Below are 23246 nucleotides of genomic sequence, written 5' to 3'. Positions count from 1 at the left end.
CCTCCTGCAGGGTGACACAGACAGAAGGGGGCTATGAGTCTGTCCTCCTCCTGCAGGGTCATTCAGACAGAAGGGAGCTATGAGTCTGTCCTCCTCCTGCAGGGTGGCAAATATTTAAAAAAATTTAATTTACAAATTTTACCTTTGAACTTTATATGGGTTCCATGCCGGTTCTGCCACTCTTCCTTTTTATCCCCATTATAACGTAGTGAGATCCTACAGCAGAACATGGGTCCATCTGTTTCCTTCAGTCTCTGGATTCTGATTGTCGCTGTTCTCACCTTCTCAGGGTTTCCCTCCATACTGATCCGTCCTGTATAGTTTCCATGTGTCCAGTTCTCAGTGTGATTGTAAATGAATGGATTGTTTCCACAATAGCCTCCTGTTGTGCCTCGTCTCCAGTACACTCTCACCTCTGTTGGTGTAATATTATTGGGATAAGAGAAGTGACAAGGGATGATCACTGATCCTCCTTTTTCCACCCTTATGGAGTCAGGCTGCTCTGTACAGAAGGACTTGTCACTGTAGACGTCTCCTAAGGGGAAGCAAATCATATTCATATTTATTCTGTATTTTTTTAATGCAATTTTCTTCTTAAATTTAAAGTAATAATTAACAATTTTGCAAACTACACTTGACAGAAATATTTATATTCATAGTCATCTCTTTCAATTAATTATTTTGACTTTAGTCTGAAGTTCTGATCAAAAATAACCATTTCTGGACAATCCGTATTCATATATTTTACTTCAGTAGGCTGGAAATAACTGATGTCAGGCAGGGGAGGAGAGGAGAGGTGAGGAGAAGAGGATTAGCAGTTTAATGGATATATCAGGTTAGTTTTGGCTCATTTAGTTTGGAGCATATCGGTCAATCTTATAACTAGGAGGAGACTGATAAACAATATATTAATACAATGTTACATTTTTGTTGGGTGGGGGTCTCCACCTTGTTACCAATCTATATACATTTATTTCAGATCAGTTTACGTTGTGCAGAGTTGCTGTAAGTGATTATATGGTCTCACATTTACAATCGTGCACATCTTTGTACCAGTGACTTGCGCTGGTACCTTTGGTTCCGGGTGAGGCATTCCCCAGCCTCGCCCTTAACATGACCCACCCAGCCCCCAGCCCGCCGAGACCCCGCTTCCAGCCCGTCTAAGCCCCAACCCGGTCCCCAAGGTAGTGTGAAGGTGGGAGGAGGAAGGGAGGAGACAGGGAGGAGCCTCCCTGTCCCTCACTTGCTTGTCACTGCTGAGGCATCGAGATCGATGGCCTCAGTGTTTTTTTTTTCTTTTTTTGATTGGACAGCTTGGACCAATGGCGCTTTGCCATTGATCCAAGCCATCCACAGAGCTTACGTCTCTAACAACGAGTAGAGGCTGTGACAGCTCTGGCTTCAATAGTTAGGTTACACAAGTAGTGGGGAAGCCCGCTGCTGTCTAACCTAACTACCAGTCAAAAGCTGGATGCAGCGCCGCCTGTAATTAACAGGCAGCGCTCTGTACATGACAGGTTACACGGCGGGGAGGATTTCCATGACAGGTTACACGGCGGGGAGGATTTCCATGCTGTGTAACCTGCTAGAAGCCGATCTGAATGGAGAAAAAGCTGCCAGCTTCAGACTTGAAGCTGACAGCTTTTTCCTCCATAATACTAGGTGAGGCTCTGCCTCACCTGCCTCCCCTGACCGCACGTGCCTGCTTTGTACTCCTAGCCGTGAAAAAGAGAGTAAATTAATTTAAAACTCACTTGAAGCTGGTCAGAATCAGGTGAGAATGTGAACTGCAGGTCAAATGCAACCGTCAATTAATTTTCAATGATCTCAGCAGTATCTCTTAGACCTCATTCACACGAGAAAAGGCCGGCAGGTACAGCTCTGTGCTGCGTGCGAGCAGCTCCCAGGAAGGACAGGTGCTGCGTGTGATTAGTACGCAGCCCCTGTCCTTCTCTATGGGAGTACGCGGCCACGCGCCACCCTACGCTCACCCCAAGTGCAGGTCCGTACGGGTGCGGTTCTCCTGACTCAGACAGGATCCATCCATACGAGTACGGACACCCGCACGGACGTGCAGGGCGGGTGAACATAGGGCGGCGTATGGCCGCGTACTCCCATAGAGAAGAACAGGGGCTGCGTACCAATCACGCGCAGCACTTATCCTTCCCAGGAGCTAGCCAATACGGCCGTTCACGCAGCATGGAGCTGTACGTGCTGGCTTTTTCTCGTGTGAATGAGGCCTTCCCGCTGCCATCAATGAAAGCCCACAGGCCACCAACACAGGTCCTGATGCTGGAATCGCACATGGGAATGTTCATGAGCACATTACCATAGCACATGGCTAGGAAACTTATGTGTGTTTGTGTAGTGTGGTGCCATTCACTTTGAAAAGTGCTTCAATCCACTTCCATAAGGAACCTGCGTTGCAGCAAACCAAAGCACAAGGCAATGCACTACTTTCATGCGCTGTGTCAGAGTAAAAAGGTGCAAATATACACTCACTAGCCACTTTATTAGGTACACCTCTTCAACTATTCATTAATGCAAAGATCTAATCAGCCAATCACGTAGCAGCAACTTAATGCATGTAAGCATGTAGACATGGTCAAGATGGTCTACTGAAGTTCAAACCGAGCATCATAAAGGGGAAGAAAGATGATTTAAGTGACTTTGAACGTGGCATGGTTGTTGCTGCCAGACGGGCTGGTCTGAGTATTTTAGAAACTGCTGATCTACTGGGATTTTCACCCACAACCATCTCTCGGGGTTACAGAGAATGGTAAAATATCCAGTGAGTGGCACTTCTCTTGGCAAAAATGTCTTGTTGGTGCCAGAGGTCAGGGGAGAATGGGCAGACTGGTTCAAGCTGATAGAAAGGCAACAGTAACTCACATAACCACTCGTTACATCTGAGGTATGCAGAAGAGAAGGGCATCTCTGAACAGATAACAAGTCCAGTTGTAGCAGACTACAGCAGCAGAAGACCACACCGAGTGCCACTCCGGTCAGCTAAGAACAGGAAACGGAGGCTACAATGTGCAAAGGCTCACCAAAACTGGACTATAGAAGATTGGAAAAAACGTTGGCTGGTGTGATGAGTCCCAATTTCTGCTGGGACATTCGGATGGTCGGGTCAGAGTTTGGCTTAAACAACATGAAAGCATGCATCCATCCTGCCTTGTATCAGAGGTTTAGGCTGGTGGTGTAATGGTGTAGGGAATATTTTCTTGGGACACTTTGGGTCCCTTAGTAGCAATAGAGCATCATTTAAATGCCACGGCCTACCTGAGTATTGTTGTAGACCATGTCCATCCCTTTATGACCACAGTCCACCCATCTTCTGGTGGCTACTGCTGACAGGAAACCACGCCACGTCACAAATCCAAAATCATCTCAAACTGTTTTTTGAACATGATAATCAGTTCTCTGTACTCAAATGGCCTCCACAGTCACCAGATCTCAATGCAATCGAGCACCTTTGGGATGTGGTGGAACGTGTCATGGATGTGCAGCCAACGAATCTGCAGCAACTGTGTGATGCTATTGTGTCAATATGGACCAAACTCTATAAGGAATGTTTCCAGCACTTTGTTGAATCTATGCCATGAATAATTAAGGCAGTTGTGAACACAAAAGGGGGTCCAACCCAGTACTAGCAAGGTGTACCTAATAAAGAGGAGTGAGTGTATTTTTATGTCCATTGTGATGCATCAGCATCCCATTCAAAATGAATGGGATACATTAAAGTGTAGCGCCCTCTAAAATGTCGCTATTCAATTTAGAGATACCTGGACTGTAACCAGTCTAGATACTGATTATACAGAGCTCTGCATTCTATAGGTGTCCCTGAATTTGCTGGATCGATTGCTCCTCCTGTTGTGGAGGAAAAGGGAGCCTTGGCATACAGTGAGGGAGGATCCATCCTCAGGTTATGACTATGCACCCGACCCTAGCCAATCCCTGAGTAGGATGACTCAGAGGCATGGTTGAAGGCAGGTAATAAAAGGTCTGGGGACACTGTGCAGAGTTCTCTTCCACCTAGGGGCCTCGCCCTAGGAGGTCTGTGGAGATGCAGCAAACTGGCCTGGGCCTCAGCACATGGCAGGTGCTGAGGGGCCTGGAGGCCTAAGGATACACTGATACTTTGCTGGGCCCATACACGTGGCAGGTGATGGGTGCCTTGTTTTAGGACGATACTACTACTAAACTGGAGTGCTCCTTGGCAGTTGCAGATGCTGAGGGCACAGATATTCCAGATCCTGAAGAGGAAAATACCTGATGGAAGCTGGGTTGGAGGGAGAGTCTGCTTGTTGAAGGGTACCGCAGAGGAGCTGGTGCGAGCGTCCGTCTGGGACCCACAAGGGAGATCCCTCACTATTCCAGGTATCTGTTCGCAGCATTGTTACTACTATTGGTCTCTGGGACCAGATCACAGTGATTTCAGCCTTAGCTGTTGCTAAGGGAGAAAGATGTCCTCCGAAGTATTTCCAAGGGCATCCTACAGACCCTAAACCCTCTCTCTTCTATTGAACTTGCAAATAAATAACCTTAAAAGGAACCCTAAGACTCGAGCCATTCTGTCCATGAGAGTCGGTGTGCTGTTGCTGATCAAAGGGGACCGGTAGCTGGAACCAACAGGTAGGAGAACCTATTTCATCATTCAGCGGCTCCTTCGGGGGTGAGCGCTACAAAAGCAAATGCATTTTAACAAGCAACGTAATGCATGTCTGAACATGCTTACATTAAAGGAGAACTATGGGGTTAAGTATTTTCCCCATAGTTCTCCTTAGGGTAACGGGAGGACACAAACTAGCGTCCTCCCGTTACCCTAAGCTCAGTATACCGCGAGTTACAGCTCGCGGTATACTGAGACGCCGCAGCTAAAGCGGATCCCGACAATTGTGCCGGGATCCACCCAGCTGCGTGACTGACAGCTGGCTCTGCCTATCTAGAGGCAGCGCTAGCTGTACCCGCCCTCTCCCCCGTCCGATCCGCTGGCAGATCGGAGCGGGGAGAGGGGAATCCAGCCCCTCCCCTGTCACGGCAGAGAGCCGTGACAGGATCAAGAGGTGAGCGAACGCCGGTATGTGTTCGCTCACCTCCCGATCTACTCTACAGTCTCATTGTCACAGGTCGGCTAGAACTATGAGGTGAGTGAAAAGCACTCACCTCATAGTTCTCCTTTAATGCAACACAGAGAAGTGAATAGGTGTAAATAACTTTCTCTTAGCTCCGGTTATCGAACTCGAGGAACGATGACCTTCATATTGCAGATGGGAAGCAATTAGGCAAAGCATGCCTGTGTAAAGCATCAGATGGGCTCCAAACACTGTTATGAAGAAATAGTATCTGAGGAAAGGATGCTGCACAACTAGCGGCATCACAAGGAGGGTGTGGCCCGCACCCGGGTGGCACCATTGGAGGGGTGACACCAAAATGGCTGACAGTCATTTTGGTGTCATCCCCCTCTGAGAAGTTGGGCACTCGGTCATGGACCGAGCGCCCGACAGTATCAGGGGAATGGAGGGGACCCAGCGGCATACCTTATCCCGCCGGGTGACTGTCCCCTCCTCTCTCTGCCGGCGTCCATCACCAAAATGGCAGGTATGAAGAAGACTGACGCACATGCGCGATAACTTCACGTGTATTCACGGTGACGTCACGGCAGGGTGACACCCGGTAACCGCTCCGGGTGTCACCCAGCCTCGGGACGCCCCTGTGCACAACCAAATGGCAATTGCACACAATGGATTTATTTTCCGTTGGAAAGGTTCACAGGTTGCACATTGACATATATGAAGTCTGAAACGAAAAGTGTATCTAAAGAAGGCAAATGTAATATATTGCAGCATACCACAAACCCCAAAAAACATTCGCACCAATACTGCATCAGCTGCAAGCACTAGAGAACAAATTCCAATAGTCCTTAAAAGAGAGCTATGGCTCAACCTTCTTTGGCCGTAGTTCTCTTTAGGGTCAGAGGAGGACATTTACTAAAGTCCTTCTGTCACCCAAAAACTCAGACAGTGCAGAGCACTGGATTTCTAGGGGGACCAACAGATGTTTTTTGCACTTATTAAACAGATATGACAAAATGTTTTCAATGGTGTATTCAACAAACTAAAAGGGAGCAATAAGACTGTACATACACTTTAAAGGAGAACTATGGGATTAGGGCTTTTCCCCATAGTTCTCCTTAGGGTCACAGGAGGACACAAACTAGCGTCCTCCCGTCACCCTAAGCTCAGTATACCGCAAGCTACAGCTCGTGGTATACTGAGACGCCGCAGCTGAAGCGGATCCCGACAATTGTGCCGGGATCCGCCCAGTTGCGTGAGTGACAGCTGGTTCTGCCTATCTAGAGGCAGAGCCAGCTGTACCCGCCCCCTCCACCGTCCGTTCCGCCAGTCAGCGCTGGAGGATCGGAGCAGGGAGGGGGGAATCCAGCCACTCACGTCACGGCTCTCTGCAGTGACAGGATCGAGAAGTGAGTGAACGCCGCTATGTGTTCCCTCACCTCCCGATCTACTGAGCCGACCTGTGACAGTCTCATTGTCACAGGTCGGCTAGAACTATGAGGTGAGTGAAAAGCACTCACCTCATAGTTCTCCTTTTAAGATATTGTATCTTATTGTAATACATGCATGTTTGGGGGGGACAAGCTAGGCTTTCTTTTAGGCTGGGTTCCCACCTGGGCATTCGTAATATGCGCGTATGACGCGTGTTTCAGACCGCGCGTTTTTACCGCGATTTGCGGTCCACGAAATGCGCGTCAAACGAGATCTATCCGGCTGTATCCTAATGGACACGCAGGGAAATACGCCCCAAAAGAAGCTCCTGTACTTGTTTGGGCGTAGGGCGTTTTTCAGCGCGTTTCGACGCGCTGAAATACGCCCAGGTGGGAACCATGCCCATAGGAAGTAATGGGATTTCACTTGCTGAGCGTTTTTCAGCGCTTCGAATCACCACAGAAAAACGCCCAGGTGTGAACCCGGCCTTAGCAGTATTGCTTTGCAAAAAGTATTTTTCTATGTAATCTCTCTATTTGGAGAAACAAAAAAGAGAAATGACACTTTTTCTATTTTTACCGGTGTGGGTTTTCGAAACTAGTAGTGTTAAAATGTCTAACACTTCACCATGGGTTACCATCGCTTGAAAATATTCAGTCTTTGTATAATGACAAGAATATTATATATGATTTAATTTTGGAAGATCATAGGTCCAACTACAATCTGTGTCAGTTACATCCCAAAAGGGGTTTGTTCATTGACTAATTATTTGCATGTTTATGTAAGGTTACATATACCTTGAAAGGAGAACTATGAAGCAGGTGCTTTTCACTCACCTCATAGTTCTAGCCGACCTGTAACAATGAGACTGTCACAGGTCGGCTCAGCAGATCGGGAAGTGAGCGAACACATACCGGCGCTCGCTCACTTCTCGATCCTGTCACAGCTCTCTGTCGTGACATGGGGGGGGGGCTGGATTCCCCCTCCCCACTCTGATCCGCCAGCGCTGACTGGCAGTACGGACGGGGGAGGGGGCAGGTACAGCTGGCTCTGCCTCTAGATAGGCAGAGCCAGCTGTCACTCACGCAGCTGGGCAGATCCCGTCATTTAAGACGTGATCTGCTCCGGCTGCAGCGTCTCAGTATACCGCAAGCTGTAGCTCTCTATATACTGAGCTTAGGGTGACGGGAGGACGCCAGTTTGTGTCCTCCCGTTACCCTAAGGAGAACTATGGGGAAAAGCCCTAACCCCATAGTTCTCCTTTAACTAATTTTTTGGTGTGAGCGACCAATTTGGAGGTGCTCCTCAAGGCTCTGAGTATATTTACCTGAAGCCATTATATAATATTGGTTATGTCTTGCAATAAGACATATTTTATGGGATCCAGTCATCTTCTGTCAGTATAAACGGACCAATAGCAGCTTGCAGTAACCTAGATATTCTATATATCTGTATTTTTGGCAGAAATCTACTTTTGAATAATCTTTTTGAATTTTTGGAATTTATGACCACTCTTTCATCTTCTCAGTCCTGCTTGTCCCCGGGTACCTCCCACCGGCTCACCTGTTTGGTGATTGCGAGATAGTGTGTGAGACTAAGGATCCAGCCATCTTTGTGAGCATGAAGTGGGTTTTGTATTATTATTGATTGCTATTATCATTAAGAATATTGATTTTTGGAGATTATTATACTTATACCTATTTTGATACAATGTTTTAGAATACTTCCTACCTTCCTGATGAAGCACACACAGTTGCGAAATGCGTCGAAGACTGGGCCCACAGTGGATTATACCATTAATATATGGTTTAGGACTATTTAGGAGTCTATGATTTATGAGTATGGAAAATATAATTACGCACGTGTGGGTACCAAAAGGAGGTAGCTTGATTTTAATGTACCATTGTATCATGCCAATGACATTGCAAATGTTACCAAGTTTTTTAAAATTATGTTTATCTTATTGTATTAATACATTTGTTGTGTATACAAAATTGTGTATGTTTGGTGGACATTTCGTATGGTTTGGACACTTTTAAAGCCCTGTTTCTCTCTATTTTTTGTATACAAGATATAATATCTTATTGTAAGATAAGACTGAAAATATTGTATCATATAGTAATATATGCATTTTGGGGGGACAAAATAGGCTTTCTTTTAGCAATATTGCTTTGCAAAAAGTCTTTTTCTATGTAATCTCTCTATCTGGAGAAACAAAACACAGAAATGACACTTTTTTTATTTTTAGCGGTGTGGGTTTCAAAACTAGTAGTGTTAAAATGTCTAACATGCAAAAGAAACATTTTCAAAATAAAAATGACCTTCTGCTTTCTTCATGGCAACACAATAAATATGTACAGAATTTGTATCTCTGTGGGAGAATTTGCAGCAAATATTACTGACCTACTGATTCTGCAACCCAATCATAGGGGTTAGTTTTACCTATAATGAGGGTCGTGCAATGGTCACATGAACATTGACAAGACCCTTCTTTTCCGATCTTTCTCACATATAGTCTATTCTTTTTGGTCAGCAGTATACCAACAATTACAGGATGCAATACCCTTATCTTACCCCTAATCTTTCTTAAGCTGCCCATACACCTTGCGATCAATCAGATGGCTTTTTTCGTCCGGTGACCGAATTTTCGTACAGCGGTCCCATCCTGCCCCGATTATCGCAAGGTTCAATCAGTGGTAGTTAAAAGAAAACCACTTGGACGAATTGCGGTAATTGACCGCACGTATTTTCGTTTGCGCATGAGCAGTGTTAATCGTACAAATTTTGACGTACGGAAACGCCACCAACCTTTGCCACCAACCGATCGACTAAAGTTTTCAAACCTGCTGGACAGTCAAAAGTAGGGATGCACCGATACCAAGTACCGTGCTCGGTACAAATACATGTACAGATACTTTTGGAGCTCCAAGACCAGACTAGAGAAACATTCAAAAGTTAGGAGGCAGCTGTTATGCGTAAGGAGCACACGGAGCTCCCGGGATTTGTACATCTCTGTTTTAATGTATGATCTTGTTTTTATAATATATATTAGGGATGTACCGATACCATTTTTGCAAGTACAAGTACTGATACCAATCCAAGTCCTCACAGATACAAGTACTGTTACATTTTTGTTTATAGTCATGTGACAGTTTTTCTAAAACAATACAGACTAATGATTTCAGGACAGTGGTGGAGCGCCAGAGCCAGGTCCCAGCTGCAACCTCTGCAACCCTGGGAGTTCTCATGAAAATGCCAAGTATTGGCACTGGTATCGGTGCATCCCTAGTCAAAAGTCGTACGATTGTACAGTATTTGCGGTTGTACACTGCCCATCAACCTTACGAATATCAGACGAAAACGCGATGGCAAACAAAATTCGGCCGATATTTGTAAGGTGTATGGGCAGCTTTACTGTCTATTCTCCCCACTGTCATGATTTACTTCTCTCCTTCTTACTGCCAATAGATCTTTTCCTCTAAAGAGAAGCTTGAATAATATATTTATGTGTTTTGCTGCCTTCCTTGGTTCTACACGCTGATATTTTCTATTAATCTCTCATTCACCTTCGGATATTGCTCAGCTCCCATCAAAAATGATAAAATGCCCCACCCAAATTAGTGTATAATAGCCCCACCTTCACCTCAAGAACAAGCCTACTGTATGCATGCTGTATGAAGGGAGAGGCCAGTAAGACTCACCTTGGATGAAGAGCAATGTCAGGAGGACCTGGATCACCTTCATGTTGGAAGACAGAGAGGATGGAACGGTTCTATATGTTTTGCATTGCACAGACTGAATAAGAAGAAGAAGAAGGAGGAGAATAAGAAGATAAACTCATTTCCTGAAACTGTGGTTGTTAGTTCTGACGCGCAGTTCTTCGGGGTGAAGAATATCAGTTTATATTTAGCAAAATAAAAGGAAAGTATATTTTCATGTGAGTATATGATTGAAATCCATATTGAAGCGTTGACTGTAAAGTACGTCTCTGAGCTCACCTTGACTGAAACCTCAGGCACAGCTATCATATAAGGGATATGTTACCCCCATGACGTCCCTTTCATTTGTGTTTATAAAAGTTATCTTAAACTGTGTAAAAAGGCCAAATAGAACAAAGCAGCAAAGACAGAGGAATCCAAATGGAAGGGTGCAAGAGCTCCCCTGCTGGGTTGGTGAATGGCTACACTATTCATATGGAATATTTCATACTTAATAGTTTTTGATTGACTGGTGAAGGTCCAGAACAGCGGTCGCCAACCTTTTCGGACCTCATGGACCACTACATTCATAATTTTAAATCCCACGGACCACTAATATGATTTTTTTTAAAATATACATACATAGGTGCGGGTGTGCCTGCAGGAGTGGCAGTGCTGGTGGAGAGAGGGAGCGGTGCCGCCCGTCCCAGTCCAGTAATAATATTAATTGTTTCCCCCTATCGAATCTGCAACTGGCCCTGCCAACGGCGCCTGGAACACATGCCCCCCCCCCCCTAGCTTCAGCACTGCCCCAACCACCCCGTGCCTCCCCTTCCCCCGCACTGAGCCAATATTACCTGGCGTTTTCCCACTTTTTCTATGTCCCGCAGCCTGCTCAGTCCAGGTACTGATGAGATGCCCCGCCTCCTGCAGAGCCCGCACTGTACTGAGAGCTACACACTCCTTGTGACTGCCGCTGCTTGGGTCAGTGAGAGGCAGCCCCGGAACCTCCGTGCCGCTTCAATGACGACCCAGCCTGCACGGCATCAGAGGGGCCCGGGGACCACCAACATTTTCTCGCGGACCACCAGTTAGCGACTGCTGGTCTAGAATATCTGGCAGGAATTATTTTTTCTTTGCCTTCTGTGTCCTTATTAGGGAGATTCACCTTCTCTAATTGTCCTGATGACCAGTGTCACTAGGAATGGAAGTGAGGGTAATGCCAAAAATTTGAGTAGTCACCAGAACAGCAACGTGGTACAGTCTGGCTTACACCCGCAATACTTTACAGAAACTGAACTACTAACTAGGGATGTCCAGATACCAGTGCCGATACTTGGCATATTCACGAGAACTCCCAGGGTTGCAGCGGTTGCACCTGGGACCCGGCTCTGGTGCTCCACCACTGTCCTGAAAACATTAGTCTGTATTGTTTTAGAAAAACTGTCACATGACAATAAACAAAAATGTATCAGATACTCATACTTGTAAGTACTCGGCAAGTACCAGTACTCATACTCGCAAAACTGGTATCTGTGCATCCCTTTATTTATATTTATAAAAACAAAATCATACAATAAAACAGAGATGTACAAATCCCAGGAGCTCCGTGTGCTCCTTACAAATGACAGCGGCCTCCTAACTTTTGGATTTTTCTCTAGTGTAGTCTTGGAGCTGGAAAAGTATCTGTACATGTACCGAGTACTGTACTTGGTATCTGAATATCCCTACTACTAACACTCACTAACAACTTACAGCTAAATCCAAATGCAGCTACTCCATACTAATGATATTAGACCTACCTGCTGCCTCTGATACATTTGACCTTTTACTCCACTCTCCTGGCCTCCAAGACTCTGCTTTATCCTGGTTCCCCTTTAACCTATCTAAGCACTCCTTCAGTGTCGCCTACAACTTTATCTCCTCCTCTCCTGGTCCTCTTTCCATAGGGTTCCAAAAGGCTGTGTCCTCAGACCCCTTTATTTTCTATCTAGTACTGTTCAAAGAAGTTTGTATTAAGTTTTAAGAGTAATTGTGCATAGTGTCTCTAACGTTGATCCTGAGAAATTCTGTTAAGCTACCAAGTAAATTTAAACTGGCACTAAACCCACTGATTTTACTGTTTCCCAAACAGTGACATTCAAGTCATGGCTCTGGTGATAATGGTCACAGTTGCCAGTGTACTTATTTCAGCTCTCAACCGAACATTAAAGGCCTCAAGTGGCTGGTGTCATAGCTGACTACATGTGCAGCTCTCAAGCAAACTCTGAAGCCCTCAAGTGGCTGGTGCCATAGCTGACTACATGTGCAGCTCTCAATCAAACTCTGAAGCCCTCAAGTGGCTGGTGCCATAGCTGACTACATGTGCAGCTCTCAACCAAACTCTGAAGCCCTCAAGTGGCTGGTACCAAAGCTGACTACATGTGCAGCTCTCAACTAAACTCTGAAGCCCTCAAGTGGCTGGTGCCATGGCTGATCACATGTGTAGGATCAAATCTAGTTTACAACTGATAATGAAATCTGCCAGCACAGTACAGACCGGGTTCATTATAAAAATGACTACATAAAAAAACTTTACACAGCCCCCACCTTAAAGGGGAACTTTACCCGTATTGTGAAATGACAACAAACACACCTTTATAAATGTTTAGTAATGACAATCTACAAACACATACTTCTAGATAATTGCCGGCTTTTTATCCTTTGGATACCTTATTTTTCTTTTCCTGCTCATTCTTCTCACAGCGGCCATTATAACTAAGGGCAGATGAATACATCTCCCTTTACTTCCTGGAACTCTGGCACATATGACTACTAGGACATGTGACTTAAGGCGATACCTTAAGACTCATCTCTTCAGGGAAGCCTATGCCACCTCACCCTAACCACTGAACAATCACTTTCTCAAACAATCATCCCCGCGCAGCTACCTCCTCATGTATCACTTCCCCCTCCCTTTTAGATTGTAATCCCTCAGGGGCAGGGCCCTCCTTACCATCTTGTCTTAAATTGTATTGTGACTGTAATGTCTCCCTTATATTGTAAAGCACTGTGCATACTATTGGAGCTATATAAATCCTGTATAATAATAATAATAATGCACATCATCTCAGGGCAGTAAAATGCCTTTCCCTGAGATCTCATGAGATTATAGAAGAGATTTCTCAGCAATGCTCTGCTGATGTAACCTTCCCAGGATGCAATGCTTGGGGCACGTTTACATAATTTGTGGACCAAAAAAAAGAATTGTAAGTAAAATAAAAATATGTTTGTTTAGCTAATGAATGGAAGAGGATTTCATATCAACATGCAGAGCTGTGTGCTGGTGTGATTTTTAGTCAAAGGGGGTAAAGATCAGCTTTAAAGGAGAACTATGGGGTCAGTGTTTTTCCCCATATTTCTCCCAAGGGTAACGGGAGGACACAAACTAGCGTCCTCCCGTCACCCAAAGCTCAGACTTAATATATGTCAATGTGCAACATGTGAACCTTTGCATCAGAAAATAAATCCATTGTGTGCAATTGCCATTTGGTTGTGCAGCATCCTTTCCTCAGATACTATTTCTTCATAACAGTGTTTGGAGCCCATCTGATGCTTTACACAGGCATGCTTTGCCTAATTGCTTCCCATCTGCAATATGAAGATTAGCGTTCCTCAATACAATAACCCGAGCTAAGAGAAAGATATTTACACCTATTCACTTCTCTGTGTTGCATGAATGTAAGCATGCTCAGACATCCATTACGTTGCTTGTTAAAATGCATTTGCTTTAAAGGAGAACTATGGGGTCAGTGTTTTTCCCCATAGTTCTCCTCAGGGTCACGGAAGGACACAAACTAGCGTTCTCCAGTGACCCAAAGCTCAGTATATTGCGAGCTACAGCTGGCGATATACTGAGACCGCCGCAGCCGGGACGGATCCCGACATTACTGTTGAGATCCACCCAGCTGCGTGATTGACAGCTGGCTCCGTCTATCTAGAGGCAGAGCCAGCTGTACCCGCCACCTCCCCCGTCCGTTCCGTTGCTCACTTCCCGATCTATTGAGCCGACGTGTGACAGTTTCATTGTCACAGGTCGGCACGAACTATGAGGCTGAGTGAAAATCACCCACCTCATAGTTCTCCTTTAACATTACATAGAGGGGAGCTAGGTCGGATTTTTAACAAGTATAAAGCACTTGAAAGTATTAGAAACAATTTTTATTTTATTTTCTAGATTTATTATTATTTATTTTACATGTTTTTTTCGCATTATGTAATGTGAATAGGAACATATGACAAATACAAAGTAGATGTTATCTCGATCTGGCTGCAAAAGTGGAACTGCACCTTCAAAGTAAAGGAACCATCTGATCCTGAATGAGCTTATGTACAACAAGCAGAGAAAGAAAGTTTTTTGTTTGTAAAACATTCACAATTATATGGGTAAGTCTTTCTTTATATCTTAAAGGGGTTCTAAACCCTCCGTTTTTTTTTTTGCTTATATCTACTGCTAGCATGCAGTAGATATAGGCAAGAAGTGTAAAAAAAAACAAAAACGCTTGAAATCATTTAAAACTTACCTCGTTATCGCTGCTCGCTCCCGCGCCGAGAATCAGGAACTGCTCGTACGGCCGCAAAGGATCTTGGGGCGGGGCGCATGCGCGGTTCAGATTCTCGGCCGGGAGACGAGCAGAGACGCAAGGTAAGTCTATGGACGCGTGTGGGGGGGGGGGGGGTAAACATTTTTTGCCTTTAATATCACTTTAAGTAGAAGGGATGTGTTGTGTTATAAGTGCCGGTCATCCACTTTGGGGGGCTGTCTTGGTGAATTTATCTCTTCCATATACACAGCCCAGAGCCACTAGGATGAGGATGACAGTAATAAAGATTTTTATAGCAAAATATGCTCCTAGTACTAAAGCAGCTTTACTCTGGTGGGACATCTCAGGTGGGTCTGCAAAAAAAAAAAGAAAAAGGAACAATTAGAATAAAAACATATACTGTCAATAACTACAGCTTCCTCTAAAAAATTGATGCAACTCCTGTACAGGAAGTCCCCGGGTTACAAACAAGATAGGTATAGTAGGTTTGTTCTTAAAGGGTTTCTAAACCCTCTGGGTTTTTTTGGCCTATATCTACTGCTACTGCTATTTTAGCAAAAAATTGGGTAATATTAAATGTTTTATAACATAACGTTGGGAAAACAGGCTTTTTTCAAAATGTTCGGTCCTTTTTTCAACTTTGAGGGCAACATGGGAAAAGCACCAATTCTTCAAATGAAATGCTACAAAGATATGTAGTGTAATAGAATGTTACAATGCTTGGGAACACTGCCAGTGACACTATATACTGGTATCACATCATTTGTATGTGTAATGAATTATCTGGCCTGTATAATGCAGCAGCACCCTAATCTCATTCCTTTTAAATTCCTTTTAAATTCCCCCAAAAAATATTTTTTAGGTAGTCTATGCTGCGATACATGATTTTTTTCTTTAGAAACAATAGTCAGAATTGAGCGTTTGAAGTAGCAGAAAAGGTTGAAAAGCTATCAGAAGGTGAATGCTTGGAAATAAAATAAAGTTAAATAACTCAAATTCTGACTTGGTCGGGAGTGCTTTAAAATTTTAGCACCCTGTCATACATTTCCATGGTGCAGGCAAACCAGGCACCAGCACCGTGAAAACTCATGGCGCTTATCCAGGGCGGAGTGCATTAGCCTCCAGCATTCAGAAGAGGACAGAAGTCCATCTCCACCCAGACCTGCTACATCCATGGAAGATAGTACCCTGATATGAAGGGTGCACTGAGGACTGGGGAAGGGGGAACTCTGATGTGATAGAAGGCAGGGCTGTAGCTACCATGGGACGAGTGAGGCACTGGCCTCAGGCACAGCTGAGAGGGGGCACAGCCAGGGCCGGCCTGGCTACGCCCCCTCGCCCCTGTTGCCATGGCGAGCACAGGGTGCCATTGGCAACAAGGGCGTCAGGCGGCCAACACAGCCGCGGCTCAGCAGGGAGAAGAGGAGAGGTACAGGCTCAAGCTTCTCCTCGGATCCCTGCTGCTCTCCCTCACCTGTATGGGCAGAGGACTCTGTCCTCAATCTCTTTTTCTATTTCAAAAGGGAAATGTCAGGGGTCTGTTTAGACCCATGATATTTCCCCAAAGCCCCCCCAACAGTGGAAAAAAATAAGAATAAAAAATAAATAAAAAGAAAACAAAAAAGACCCCCCTACACACACGCACAAAACTAGACATGTGGAAAGATGAAAAAGTTGTTTTAGACGAAATGAACGGAAACTAAATATGTTTTCATTAGTTTCGTCAAACGAAACAAACTTTTATGCTATATGGTATATCACAATTAGGGGGACTCCATGTTTTTTTTGCATGGGGTCACTACTATGTAGGATAAGGATCTGCTATAGATCACACATCGCTTTTACATTTATGTATTTTACATTTTAAACTAGGGTGCCTTGAGACTTTGCATACTTTTAAAGGGGGGCTTGACTGAAAAATGTTTGGGGAACGCTGGCTGTTCAGCAACATGAGACCCTTATAAACATTAACTCAATAGTCTTACTATCATATTATAATTCTCTATGAGCAAATTTAAAGGGCAAACCCTCACCCGTGTCTAGAATTTCACAGCTGTCTAATGTTTATGTTGGGCTTTTATGTAAAGATTTAGCTACCTGTTCAGAGTTGAGCAGTAAAAAGTTGAACTTGGAGTACCCCCATCAGTTCATTTGCTGATAAGATGCATGCCGATAGGAAGGGAGAGCAGAGAGATGAGCTCATCACTGTGCTGCTTCTCCCCTCACTGTCCACTCACAGGGTGGGGGCAGGTCCAGGATGACCTGGGCCGTAGTTAAATGACCTCTAATGGCAGAAACTGAAGGAGAAATCTCTGAAATGAAGGTGAAAATTGCAGCAAAAGTTGATTTTCTTATTTAATCTTTTATGGGTTGTTCGTTTTTATCATGTTATTTATGTCTGGTGTTCTGCTTTAATAAAAAATTATTTCTTCTATAAGTGACTGAAAGGAAATGGACAACAATTCTATTACCTGTAGGTATCTCATTTACGTTTTCATTCACATTTAATTGTGTTCCAGCCCCATATCTGAGCATTGACTTGGACTTGTGTGTCCCAGTGCAGAATTTCAGCATCACAAAGCAGTAATAGGTGGTGTGATCTGTATCTTGGACTCCGTTTATCTGGAGGTCGGCCTGTCGGCTCAGCTGAGTTCTTCCACGGTAACTGGAACCAACCATCAGATTAGAGGGGTGGTAGGCATAGGGTCCTGCTGGGCTGCCCACTCTCCAGAAGACTCCTCTCCACAGAAAGTTCTGGTCTGGTGGGATGGTGTATGAGCATGTGATGGTGACAGAGTGTCCTTTATTAGCCAATAGTATCCCAGACTGAGTGACTGTGAACTCTGGATCATTCTGAGGAGGATCTGAAAAGAGAATGTATGCTGTATTTAAAGAAAATATTAGGTGAGCAGATGGTGATTATGCACACAACATGATTTAATGGAGCTTTCAATCCATTGGTCATACCATACAAAACTGGTAAAACTGCCATAGTGTTATGTATATTGTGTCGAGTAAATCCAAAAACCTCCTTCCCCAGATATATATACTGTGGCATTGTGAGGCAATACCACGGTGTTAGGTGGCCTCAAAGTCACCCAGGGTTCTCAGCCAGAGGGGCTGAGTGGATCCAGGATACAATACATAAATCCAAAAAACTGTTTCCTCAGTGTTAAAGGGACCTGACAGAGACCCTGAAATACCTACCACACTAGACCACCATTAAAGGTCCAAACCTCTCAAATGATAGGCAGTTTTTACCACACTAGAAAGGTACTGCCAAAAGTACAGCAATTTATCATTTTTTGGGGCCACAACCCCTTCATCATATCTGACAAACAGTTCTCAGAGATTTTTTCCCATTCCCTTTTAACTGAACCAATGGGGTTCCTACATGGACATCGATGTAAGATGTCCAGGAAACAGACCCTTACCTTAGATCAGCACATGCTGGTGCCCTTTCCTCATTGGCCAATGCGGAAAACCTGTATATGCATGTGCTGTTATTTTCTGTTATTTCTATCACACTATTATGTATTGCATTGTATATCATCACGTTATGGTATGTTCCTGCAAACTAATGGTAGCATTAATACAGCTTAAAGGAGAACTATGAGGTGAGTGCTTTTCACTCATCCTCATAGTTCTAGCCGACCTGTGACAATGAGACTGTCACAGGTCGGCTCAGTAGATCGGGAAGTGAGCGAACACATATTGGCGTTCGCTCACCTCTCGATCCTGTCACGGCTCTCTGCCGTGACAGGGGAGGGGCTGGATTATCCCCTCCCCGCTCCGATCCTCCAGCGCTGATTGGCGGAAAGGATGGGGGAGGGGCGGGTACAGCTGGCTCTGCCTCTAGATAGGCAGAGCCAGCTCTCACTCACGCAGCTGGGCGGATCCCGTCATAATTGTCGGGATCTGTTTCAGCTGCGGCGTCTCAGTATACCGCGAGCTGTAGCTCTCTATATACTGAGCTTAGAGTGACGGGAGGACGCTAGTTTGTGTCCTCCCGTAGCCCCTTAGGAGAACTATGGGGAAAAGCCCTAACCCCATAGTTCTCCTTTAATTGCTATATACATTGGAATCTTTGGAATCTTCCATTTCACCCCTACTGTTTTGTGTAAATTGGTATAGTCTTCAAATAGACACTTCCAGCCTCTCTTCTCTAATTTCTTTTCGTCTTCTCCCTCACTGAGGTAAGAGGGTTCTATACATTGTGTTACAAGGCTTCCAGATAGAAATGTCTTTCCACCTCTAAGAATGACTAGGAATTACATCCTCTGTATTGTCAAGCCTGAATAAAATACATTGGATTCTACTCTGAGTCTTTTTGGTGAGTTGGCCTGTGGATATTATCAGTTCAGTAAGTTGTCATACTATCTGTACAGACGAGTCTCAGGAGGTCTGTTCAGATACATGAAATGGTGGTGGAGACAGAACATGGCATTAGTGGGGGATCAATTCATTCTTCATCATAACCGTCTTCTTAGAGGAAGGCAGCTGACCACTTCCAACAGGGAAATCTTCCAACACATGATAAACAACACAAATGGACAGCACCTTCTCCACGTGGAAAATGTTTTAAATAAATGATGAAAAATGTTTAAAAGTACTCACTATAGTAGTTGATCATACACTGAGTGGCCAGATTATTATGACCACCTGACGTTTGTAGGCAAATGAGCTATAATTTGGCGCTGTAGTTGCTAGAGGGCCAGACCATTATAAATAGGGGAGCAGGTTGGTTACCACGACAGTAGAAGTGATTTGTTTCTGTAGATTCGGGGAAACAACGCGATGTAACAGCCTTTGAACGTGGGATGATTGTTGGCGCTCGGAGCCATGGAGCGAGTATCAGCAAAACAGCAGAATTCGTTAAATGTTCTAGAGCAGCTGTTGTTAAAGTGTTTAAAGACTGGACTGTCAGCCGAAAATCTGGGTCTGAACGTGCGAATTGTGGCCGTCAGCGACTAGTCAATGTTAGGGCAGAACGGAGAGCGGCAAGACTGGTACAAGACAACAGAAGGGCAACAGTGCAGTGTCAGCTTCCTCGCATCACCTTTCAACATCTCGTGGAGTCACGAGGCGGCCCAACGAAGTCATCTCGTGGCCCAACGAAGATGGGGTGGTCATAATAATCTGGCCACTCAGTGTATATTACATCCCAGATTCCCATTTCTTCAACTGTCCCTTACCTCTTCCAGCAGGGGTGCAGTAATGAAGCAAGGGGTCTGGCAGGTGGTCATGTAACCACCCTCCCTGCTTCCTGATTGGATGAGAAGCCTGGGAAGCCACATCCACACTCCCTCGCAGCTTCCCAGGCCCCAAGGACTGCGGCTGTTATGTGAGGAATGTAAGTGGCAAGTGTTGCTACGCTCTGTATCGCTGAGTGATCTCTCCACCGGCTCAGTGACTAAAAACACAGTGGCCGTTGTTGCGGCTTTGGTGTTGTGCTGGGGGATGATTAGAGTATTCCCAGGCAAACCTGGCACACCCCGTGCGCACGCCTATGAAGTGCAGTGTACTGAATTGCAGGATGTGTCTGTTTAGGTGGCATGGTGGCTGGTGTGCGTTGCTGATGCAGTACATTGTTACATTGCATCACAGTACTTAATTTCTGTAAACTTTCTTTTAAATGACATCCAATGACCAGTATGTGCAGTCACGTGTTGTAACATGCTGCGTTGTAATAAAATGTATGCTTGTATCATTTTATCGCAATGCACACTAACACAACCATATCACGACACTGTGGATCGGGCGTTACCACAACGCATTATTTTTGCGTATTTTGCTTATCTACAAATTTTCATTCATTGGATTTCCACAGTTTTGCAAAAAGGTGCAATTTACAATTTACAAATATGTGTTATTTATTAACTCATTTAAGAGTAATTTCCTAAATGATGTTATAGTTGTGTTCGCTACTAATGATTTTAGTGATTTTTTTAATCAAAAATATTGAGTTGATAAATGCAACTGTTATGGGACCTACATAATCAATAACACCATTGTTTTAGTATGCGGGCCTCTGCTTTCAGGAAATATTTTAAAGTTAAAATGATTTTAAAAAATATATAAAATAGTAAACAATGGTCAGAAGTGGAGCTCAGGGCCTGGCAGAGAAAGGGTTAAAGCACTCACCTATAAGGTGAGTGCTTTTCACTCAGCCTCATAATCTGAGCCGACCTGTGACAATAAAACTGTCACAGGTCGGCTCAGTAGATCGGGAGGTGAGCGAATACATAACCGTCGCTCGCTCACTTCTCGATCCTGTCACTGCAGAAAGCCGTGACAGGGGGAGGGGCTGGATTCCACCCTCCCCGCTCCGATCCGCCAGCGCTGACTGACGGAAGCTGTAGCTCGCGGTATACTGAGCTTTGGGTCACAGGAGGGCGCTAGTTTGTGTCCTCCCGTTAGCCTAAGCAGAACTATGGGGAAAAGCCCTAACCCCATAGTTCTCCTTTAATCTCAAGGTCTGATCAAAAATAACAATTTCTTGGCAACCCTTGTGTATATCTTCCTTTTGTAGGCTGGAAATAACTGAAGTCAGGCAGGGGAGGAGAGGAGAAGATTAGCAGTTTAATGGATATATCAGGTTAGTTTTGGCTCATTTAGTTTGGAGCATATTGGTCAATTTCATAACTAGGAGGAGACTGATAAACAATATATTAATATACAATGTTACATTGTTGTTGAGTCGAGGTTTCCACCTTGTACACTGAGCTTACAGTCACGGGAGGACGCTAGTTTGTGTCCTCCCGTTACCCTTCGGAGAACTATGGGGAAAAGCCCATAGTTCTCCTTTAAAGCAACCAGAAAGGTCTTTTGGATTTCTACAACCTGTGAGGATTTCAATGTTCAAAGCTGAAATGTCCTTACCTGCTATCACTACCTGGGTGCCGTGTGCCGATGATTGTTTCTCTGTTCCCAGCTTTGTAATCACCTCACAGCAATATTGCCGACTGTCAGAATCTATAACACTCTTTATGTGTAATGAGAAGATGTTCTCGGATTTCTGGAACGTCCATCGCCCAATCCTTTCCGTCATCTTTTGTATATTCCATCTTAACAATTCAGGATTTTCTAAACACACATCACTTTCTCCTTTCCCCCAGATAATCTCCTCTATATCATCCGGAGATTTATTGTGAACAGCACACGGTATAGAGATATCTTCTCCCATCACAGCAGGGACAACATCCGGCTGCTCTACGGAGAACTGGTCTGCAGAAAGGAACAAAGATATCAGTTACTCTGAAATGCAAGTCAGGTATGGATTTATAAATTGTTGCTTCAATAGTATCTGCCTTATTATTACATTGTGGGTATGTAGGGGTCTACCCCCCATCATCTCCTGTATTAGAGCAGTGTAGTTTTCGGTTATTTGGTGCTGCATTATTTTTCACCAGCAGGGTTTGCTTATGGGTCACCTATGTTGTTCATCCACCAGGCTTTACTGTGACAAAGTACTGTGCTAGAGTTACATCATTTCTTTTTGTGGTTATGGGACAAGCCAATCATTGTAGAGAATGGCATTAGAAATAGGGGTTAGCTATAACAAAACCCTTGAGCATGCTTACAGGGATCCCAACCTGAAATTCAGGTCCACCTCTGCTGATTGACAGCAGCAGTGGGCGGGTGCAACAGCTAGTCTGCTATTGGCTATTGCAAATTGAAATAGCCAATAGCAATCTAGCTATCAGTTCCCACGCCGTATTTATTTATTTTTCTGACAAAAAAAACAAAAACACAGGCAGCATGGAAAGGTTTACTCTGCTAGATCAAGCAGAGTAAACCTTTCTGGGAAAAAAATGTTTATTTCCCGGTTGTCCGGGAGCCGCTATCTAATAGCGGGAGACTCCCAGACCATCCGGGAGAGGAGTTGATCCTGCAGGGTGACACCGACAGAAGGGAGCTATGAGTCTGTCCTCCTCCTGCAGGGTGACACAGACAGAAGGGAGCTATGAGTCTGTCCTCCTCCTGCAGGGTGATACAGACAGAAGGGAGCTATGAGTCTGTCCTCCTCCTGCAGGGTGATACAGACAGAAGGGAGCTATGAGTCTGTCCTCCTCCTGCAGGGTGATACAGACAGAAGGGAGCTATGAGTCTGTCCTCCTCCTGCAGGGTGATACAGACAGAAGGGGGCTATGAGTCTGTCCTCCTCCTGCGGGGTGATACAGACAGAAGGGAGCTATGAGTCTGTCCTCCTCCAGCAGGGTGACACAGACAGAAGGGAGCTAGGAGTCTGTCCTCCTCCTGCAGGGTGATACAGACAGAAGGGGGCTATGAGTCTGTCCTCCTCCTGCAGGGTGATACATAGAAGGGAGCCATGAGTCTGTCCTCCTCCTGCAGGGTGATACAGACAGAAGGGGGCTATGAGTCTGTCCTCCTCCTGCAGGGTGACACATGAAAACATTCTTTATTTTCACATTTTACCTTTGAACTTTATATAG

At 44.8% G+C, this 23246-nt stretch overlaps 1 protein-coding gene across 1 annotated transcript in view; it reads right to left on the bottom strand.

Moving 5' to 3' along the window:
* Positions 1–17469, bottom strand: part of LOC108790648 — a 73251-nt gene extending 55782 nt beyond the window's left edge. The window contains exons 1-4 of the mRNA XM_018560959.1: positions 17281–17469; positions 10211–10304; positions 1680–1715; positions 143–535 (exon numbers count right to left, since the gene is read on the bottom strand). Coding sequence (XP_018416461.1) covers positions 143–535; positions 1680–1715; positions 10211–10304; positions 17281–17469 — 712 coding nt within the window. The remainder of the gene's footprint in view (positions 1–142; positions 536–1679; positions 1716–10210; positions 10305–17280) is intronic.
* Between the last annotated feature and the right edge of the window lie 5777 nt (positions 17470–23246).

Source organism: Nanorana parkeri, unplaced genomic scaffold (assembly GCF_000935625.1).
Source record: "Nanorana parkeri isolate BGI_ZX_2015 unplaced genomic scaffold, ASM93562v1 scaffold491, whole genome shotgun sequence".
NCBI lineage: Eukaryota > Metazoa > Chordata > Amphibia > Anura > Dicroglossidae > Nanorana > Nanorana parkeri.
The sequence above is the reverse complement of the archived record's forward strand: the minus strand, read 5'-3'. Positions and strand labels throughout refer to the sequence as shown.